This window comes from Tribolium castaneum, chromosome 6 (assembly GCF_031307605.1).
Source record: "Tribolium castaneum strain GA2 chromosome 6, icTriCast1.1, whole genome shotgun sequence".
NCBI classification, from domain to species: Eukaryota; Metazoa; Arthropoda; class Insecta; order Coleoptera; family Tenebrionidae; genus Tribolium; species Tribolium castaneum.
In genome coordinates this window covers 2,511,503-2,519,355 of record NC_087399.1, presented here as the reverse complement: position 1 = coordinate 2,519,355, position 7,853 = coordinate 2,511,503, and the positions used below count along the sequence as shown (strand labels likewise).

At 33.1% G+C, this 7,853-nt stretch overlaps 1 protein-coding gene across 1 annotated transcript; it reads left to right on the top strand.

Moving 5' to 3' along the window:
* Window positions 1–2,076: 2,076 nt before the first annotated feature.
* LOC103314087 (uncharacterized) lies at window positions 2,077–5,358 on the top strand. Its single transcript, XM_008198987.3, has 4 exons — window positions 2,077–2,209; window positions 2,255–2,421; window positions 4,731–4,848; window positions 4,903–5,358. The coding sequence occupies exons 1-4, from the start codon at window positions 2,198–2,200 to the stop codon at window positions 5,305–5,307; spliced, it is 702 nt and encodes a 233-aa protein (XP_008197209.1). The 5' UTR covers window positions 2,077–2,197; the 3' UTR covers window positions 5,308–5,358.
* The last annotated feature ends 2,495 nt before the right edge of the window (window positions 5,359–7,853 follow it).

Below are 7,853 nucleotides of genomic sequence, written 5' to 3'. Positions count from 1 at the left end.
CAACTTATACGCGCGGTATCTTTTGATGAAATCTGGTGAAAAAGAATAAAATTGAAAAAAAGTGGAAGAAAATGTTTTCTCGAGCTAATTCGCCGACTTTTGAACTGAAAGTATTTGCGTTTTAGGTGAATTATTGCAATTATATAGTTTGTAATGTCGATTTATTTAAAAAGTTTGTGTTAAAATATCTTCAAAAGACAATCAGTACCTAGGGCATGGTGGCCCAGTGGTATAAGCGCCACTTACAACGGTGGAGGTCGGGGGTTCAAACCCGGATCAGGGTAACAATTTTTCTATGAAAAAAAGTGTAGAAAAGGTAAGTGAAACAACAAATAAGCAAAAATAAGAGATTGAGAGAACACATAGACGTATAAATGTAAAGCGGAGCATAAAACTGAGAGAAATAAGAAAATAATGCGGCAAAAGGTAAAAGTATGTAAAGGCGCCAAATTGTAAACGTAAGAGCACATTCTAATAAAAGGAAAATACTTTTTGTTTTGAGAGAAAAAGAGATGAACATAAAGGTGAAATATAATTTCAAACTTTAGTTGAATCCTTAGATGACTTACTTCTTAAATTTAAAAAAAATAGACGAAAATATTTAATTTTTGTCTAAAAGTTTTTAGTTAACTGAGTTTGTTTAGTAAAGTTTTGAAAAACATTGTTAATAAAAATCACGTCCACTATTTTTGATTTTATTTTATTTTATATTTTACTTTATTAAAAAGTGTTTTAATTATAAGTACTTGAAGAAGTAGGTAAACGTAGGTAGGTATATCTATTAAATTATTTTCAGTTTATGATAAGAATACTTGACAAAAAATTGCAGCTGCGAAATTAAGATAAGCAATTAATTAGTATAATTGCGGGTTTGAACTTTGGACAGCCTTGCACATGTCTCTATGAATCAACCAGGGCTGTACAAACAGCAACTTTCTAGCTCACTCTTTTAAAATGGCCGACCGAAAAATTAATTTAACCGAAATGAGCAAAACTGAATTGAGAGTTTTGAGTGAGGATTTCGCCGTATCTTGAGTTTTGAGCGCTTATCCTCAAAGTTTGACTTTTGCTAATCCCTTCGTCATCCCTTTTATCCCGCATTAAGGCAACAATGGGCCCATAAAGGCCTAATCAATCCATAGCTCGGTCGAATAATCACTCGAGGTCGAGCGAATTCACCTGGTGCGATCGTCGCGTAGCAACGGCGTCTCTCTTCCGACGCCAGAACCGGAAATAAATCCTCGTCGATTTTCTTGTTAAAACAAATCTATTTCCGGCCGTAATTAAATCGACGAGGGATTTCGTGATGCTGACGCGGATTTTTCCCGAGCCGCCTCTGTACTGCATGACACAAAGGAAGATTTATTTTGAAAAATGTGAGACGTCCGTCCGGGGGAAGTAAATCGATGGAGGGTTAAATCTCGTTGAAATTTTTGTTATAAAAATATCTGAATTTGGCTACAAAGCGCGCCCCGAACAGAAGAGTTCAAGTTCAGAGAGTAAAGATAAACATCAAAGCACATCTCCGGAAGGAAAATTTAAATGGAACATGAAAGTGCTCAGATGCAGAATAATTGTCGCTCGAGGCGGACGTCCCTACACACATATACAGGATGTTTGCTAAAGTCTGCCGTGGTTTCCTTGCCGGAAATGCGCCTTTTTCCAAATCCAATTTCACGGAAATAACCGATTCTTCATGTCCCATTGATTGCCAATAATTTTTTGTTTTTGGTCGAATTTAAATTTCATGCATTTCTACACAGGAATTATGATTTTTTATCGCGCGACCGCGCTGAAAAATGTCAACACAATTGGCGAAAAACAAACAGTTAGGATTTCGTTGATTTTGCTTAATTGAAACGCGAAAAAATTGACCCGACATCCGGTTAGCCACAATCTAGAAAGTTCGCTCCCAACTTTCAATAATTACTGCAATGGTCCATGTTTTGTTCCAGTCGACATAGAATCCGACTTGTGTCATCTTTTGCAATCATAACTTCTCTATTGTTAAGAAATTGCTTTGTAAAACTAACGGACCGTTGGGCTTTTTTGCCGCGGACAAGAACCGCGATCTCGGTGCCAGAGAACTCGCTGGAACTATATCGAAAATAAACAATTTCGTTGCGGATCATTCAACTATAAAAAGGTTACACTCTTTCATCGGAGACAGTCTCACACTAGCATCGAGTCTTGCAAAATGTGCTCAAAGGTACTACCGCAAAAACGCAACAAACTCCACCACAAACATTTTCAGTTTTCAGCGTTGGCTTTGCTCTGCGCCGCCTCCTGCGTCCTGGGGGCGGAAGTGAAGGACAAAAGACAAGTTGGAAGCGTCACGTTGCAAAAGGACGACCACCAAGTGGCGGAGACGCACGGCTTCGGCGCCCCGGCGGCCGTACATGCGGGCAGCAAATATTTCCAGTAAGTCACACAATTTTACAAGTTTTCAAACAAATTTTATACATGTTTTACACTTTTTTCCAATTTTCCGAGCAATTTTACAAATTTTCAGTCACTGCTAACAGTTACATAGCAGCTGCTTATAAATTACAATTACAACTTTATGATCAGCTAATTTTTCCAGTAACTCTTCTCTAATTTTCAAAATTTTTAACAAAAATTTTCGCAGTATTTTTAAACACTTAGCTGCTAGCTTCCTGATAAATAACAGTTACCTAACTGTTAGAAAGTTACAGTTACATCTCAAAAGCGTCATAATTATGATCATAAGGAAGTTATTTCCCAAATGTTCAGTCAACTTTCTAGTTTGCTGAGTAGTAACCAAATAACAGTTACCTAAGGACACTTACCTATTAATACCATTTGCTTTTCTAGTCGGTCGGTTACAAAAATTACATCTAAATTACTATCAGGAAGAAAATATTTCTAGTAAGCTTCTTTAATTCCTTACATTTTCGCAATTCTTAATTTTTGTTATTAACTTGCTAGCTCACTCAAAAATACCAGTTACCTAGAAACTGTTACAGTTACATCACAAATGCGGTAATTATTTCTAGGCAAAAAGTATTTCCAGTAACTTTTTTTTTAATTTCCCAAATTTTTAACCACAATTTTTGCAATAATTTGTACTATTTACTTCCTAGCTCATTGAGAAATAACAGTTATCTTGTAATTGCTACTTTAGCTCGTCATAATTATTATTAAAAAAAATATTTTTAGTGATTTTTTTCACTTTTTTAAATTTTTAACCAAATTTTTGTAATAATGTCTGTTATTTACTTGCTAGCTCACTGAAAAATAACAGTTACTTAGAAACTGTTACAGTTAGGCACATCTTAAACGCGGTAATTATTACAAGGCAGAAAATGTTTTCAATAATTTTTTTGTATTTTACAAATAATTAATCAAAATTTTTGCAATAATTTTTACATTAATCGTTGCAAAATGACAGTTATTTAGCAATTTTTGTAATGATTTTTATCATTTACTTGTTTACTTGTTGAAAAATAACAGTTATCTTCTAAAGCACCTATAAATAAAATATTTCTAGTAAAATTTTTCTAATTTCTTTAATTTTTAATAAATTTTTTGTAAATTTTTTTATTACCTGTTTGCTAGTTCATTGAGAAATAACAGTTATCTAACAGTTACATCTCAAATGCGGTAATTATTATAAAGCAGCAAATATTTTCTTTAACTTTTTTCAGTTTTAAGTAGAAATAGTTTTATTGGTGTCTAAATACAGTGTATATTTGCTACATCATTAAGAAATAACAGTTATCTAGCAACTGGTACTAAGTTACAGTTACATTTCGATCGCGCTAATTGTTCAAGGCAGCAAATATTTCCAGTAAATAACTGGAATTCACAAATTTTCGTCAAAAATTGTTGCTATAACTTTTATTATTTACTAATTAGCTTATAGAGAAATAACAGTTATTAAGCAATTAGTACTTAATTGCATTATAATTATTATCAGAAAGTAATTATTTCTAATGATTTCTTTACAATTTCTCAGATTTTTAACCAAATTTTTTACCATCTTCTAGCAATAGCTCATTGAAAAATAACAGTTATCTAGCAACTGCTATTAAGTTGCAGTTACATTTCAAACACGTTAATTATTAAAAGACAGCAAATATTTCCAGTAACTTTTTCTCCATTTCACAAATTTCCAACCAAAATTCTTAAAATAATGTTTATAACATGTTTGCTAGCTACTGAAAAATGACAGTTATTGGCAACTGCTACTCAAGCACGCCGTAATTATTATCAGGCATCAAACATTTTCAGTAACTCTTTTACAATTCCTTAAATTTTTAATCAAAAGTGTAGCGATTTTTTTAACATTTACTTGCTAACTCATTGAGTAACTGTTCCAAAGTTACAACTCTAGCGGTCCCTAGCAATTGTTGCTAAGTGTAACAGCATCTAGTTGGCCATAACAGTTGTTGCTAAGTAACAGTTACCTAGGATCTAGTAACCGTGACCTCTCATCATTTCAGCGCCTGCTGCGATTTAGTCGCATTCTTCGCGATTTTTTCGTTTTTTTTATTTGGTGTTGTGTAGGGACATGTACACGGCCCAGCACTCTCCCCACGAGATTGAATTCGGGCACGTGTGCGAATCGCCTGAAGAATGGGAGCAGCGTTTTGAAAAGATCAATTTTGCGGATTTGAGTCGTCAAGGAAAGGTTTTGGTTAATTTTTAAAAATTAGTCTTTTTCTTTTTCTCTTCCTTCGCTAACTTTCTTGTTTCTTCACTAACAGATACGCCCATGTGCCCGCTAAAGACCATTACGAGCACGGCCACAAGCGAGGCAACGAACACCACTTTATCGAGCGTCATGAGAAAGCCCATCCGCATGCCGGAGAGTTCAAAACTAAAGTCTCTTTCTTCTTTCGTGCGATAGTTTCTGGGTTACTAATGGGTGCGTTTTAGGTGAGATGGGGTGACAAGCACGGGGGGTACGGGGAGCACTATTGGGACTACAACCATGCTGGTCATCATGATGGCGGTGGCGAGGAGAGCCAGCAGAAGGAGGAATATGTGGCGTACGACGAGAGCCAGCAGAGTCCGACCTATGTGGCTGGAGGGAGAGGCAAAAGGCAGCCGAATGTGGACGGAGATGTGGAGTTTATTAATGAAAATGCCAGGGCTTTGGTTCTGAGTGGAGTAACAGGCAAACACGGCGGGAATTACAAGAGGGAAAGGGATTACGAGCGGGGCAAGCGAGAAGGGAAGAAGTTAGACGGCAGGGACTTGGTCTACGACCAGAAGATGGGCCTGATTGTTGACCAGAAAACTGGGATTGCGTACGAGTTGAAGCCGGTTGTTGAATATTAAGTGTCTTTATAGTTTTTGTACGTTTGTTGACTAGTTTTTAATAAATACTTTTACGAAAGTGTGGTTTTATTGACCGGAACCAAACGCCTTTCACTGAAAGGCGTCCAGGATAGTTAATTTGGGCGAAATTTTTGACCGAATTTTTGAGAAAACAATTGAGTTATTTATGCCAAAAAAACGTGCGAAATGTTTGAACTAATTTTATTAAAAACAAATCAATCCACGTTTTATAAAAACGTTTAGACGATTTTTTAACCTAATAGTATAATAAAAAACTTTATATTTTCCTGAAAAACTGAGAAATTTCTGATCGATTGGCCGACATTTTAAATAACATATTCATCAGTTTTTTTGTCAGCGCCTTAGTGATTGGTCTGTTAGTTTCTTCCATTTTTTGTTTTTGCTTCTTAAAGATTATTAAATTGTCCATTAAAGACATAATGTTTCAAATGTTTAAAGTTAATACGTAAAAGATATTTGAGCAACAAATAAATAAACAATTAACAGCAATAAAATATACAATAATTATCGTAACATACTTGTAGGAGCGGATCATTTGATGGAATTTATACGGAGACTTAAAGAATTGCCATAAATATTTAAGTTCTAGTTGTTTAACTGTTATAAAAACGAAAAATAGACTAATGGTAATATTATAAAACTTATTAGCTGAATTTTTTTTTCGGCTACTTATAACTATTCTAGGATTCTTAGTTTATATGTAGGTAATAATTTGTTGTGTCTAAAATGTTATTCACACAGATTTAAATTTTTTGAAAAAGATTACTTAAAAAAATTTAAATACTGTAATAAAAGAACGTTTGAGGCTTTTACAAAATGTTGGATTTAAAAAATTTTTACTCAAAAATTAAATTTTTACTGAAATAAAAACCGCACCTTAAAAAATTGGATTTTTTGAATTATTCTAGAAATTCGATTTCTCTGCTGATTTTAAAAATAAAAACCATGACTTTTGATTTATTTTGATTTTTTTTTGCAACGTTTATTTGCATCTAAAGCAATTTTTTCATAATATATTTTGACAATGGTCTAGATATCAAAGTGTTTCAGTATAGATTTTTAGATCCTTTGCTGAATAAATCTAGATATTTGCTTTCTAAAGTTAAATATCTTTTGAAAAATCACTAATCAGTAAGAAACATTTAACTGTTAAAGTTTTTAGAGAGACAAATTTACAAACAACGTTTTTTTGATCTAATAAAATAATAAAGTTTTTCATTTAAAATTTTTGAGTTATATCTACTTCTTGCAACAAAACTCTTTATTTTTTTTTATTCTTGATTGCAGTGAGCTAAAAAAAAATATTCATAAAAATTCATAAAAACGTCCTAGTTTCTTAGAATTTCTATATTTTATTTAATATTTTTTTAAGAAACGAGTTTTCGTCAAATAAATAAAAAAATTATAAACTTAATCAAAATCGTCCCATAATATTTCACATTAAAACATCACTATTAAAACTGAATCCAAAAATGCAAAAAAAATTTAACGTTTTTATTCTAAAAAACAGTGTCCAATTTCAGAAAAAAAATTTATGTGAGTCAGGGAGTTAGTATTTACAGCTATCGTAAAAAATTAATTTTCTAACATTAAGGGTGGGTTTATATCATTAAATTAATCCGCAATTAATTGCGTGATTAACAGATCACGTGACCCAGTTGAACCAATTTGATTGGTTTATTTTCTTTATTAACTCTTAACAACGCAGTTAACTTTAATTGAGCTTTCCATAAACCGGCTCTTAAATTTTAATAATAGACTTTTTCAAACTACTGGGACACCTGTATGTTTGTCGTGCTCAAAACATTATCCTAACAGATGTAGATTTCTTGAAAACTTCTACAGAATTTGATTTTTTTGATTATTTTGAATTCAAAACTTTAAAATAATTCCAGTTAGCCAAAAACACAGTAAAAAATTCCAGTTAGAATAAGAAAGTTGATAGCGACTTCTGTTACAGTAAAACCTTTCTCAATGGACACTTCCGAATAACGGACACCTCTTCACAACGGACATTTTTGGAGAAACAACGTCCGTTGTTGGAAGATTTTACTGTATAACCAAAAGTGCCGCCATCTTGAAAACATTTTCATTGCGCAGAACTTAACGAATAATGGCTGAGTACTAATTTTCACATAAAAAAAATTATAACTTTCAATGTTTTTAATAATGTGGGGTTTAGACGAAAATGCTTTTCACATCGAAGTAACTCTTTTATCAACCGATTTTCAAACTCATTTTGCATAAAATCTATGTGTATGCGTAAAGTGAATAATTAAAGCGGTTTATGTGCGAATCCTTTTCCGCATTCGTCGTCGTTGAGCCCTAAAACGCGGTCGAAATCGCGGATTAAATTTAACTCCCGACCTTGATTACCTATTTCCAGAAAAACTCGCCTGTGTAACAAGCAAATATTTATATGTCCGAACTGATTTATCCGTCACTTGGTTTGTGTAAACCGATGTTTAAAAATAAACCGATGATGTGTTACAATTTGTTGAATCGGATAGATTTAAGAGCTCTCA

Coding starts and splice junctions, on each gene's coding strand:
- LOC103314087 (XM_008198987.3), top strand. Junction 2,422..4,730: donor GCGGGCAGCAAATATTTCCA/GTAAGTCACACA, acceptor CTTCACTAACAG/ATACGCCCATGTGCCCGCTA. Junction 4,849..4,902: donor CCGGAGAGTTCAAAACTAAA/GTCTCTTTCTTC, acceptor GGTGCGTTTTAG/GTGAGATGGGGTGACAAGCA.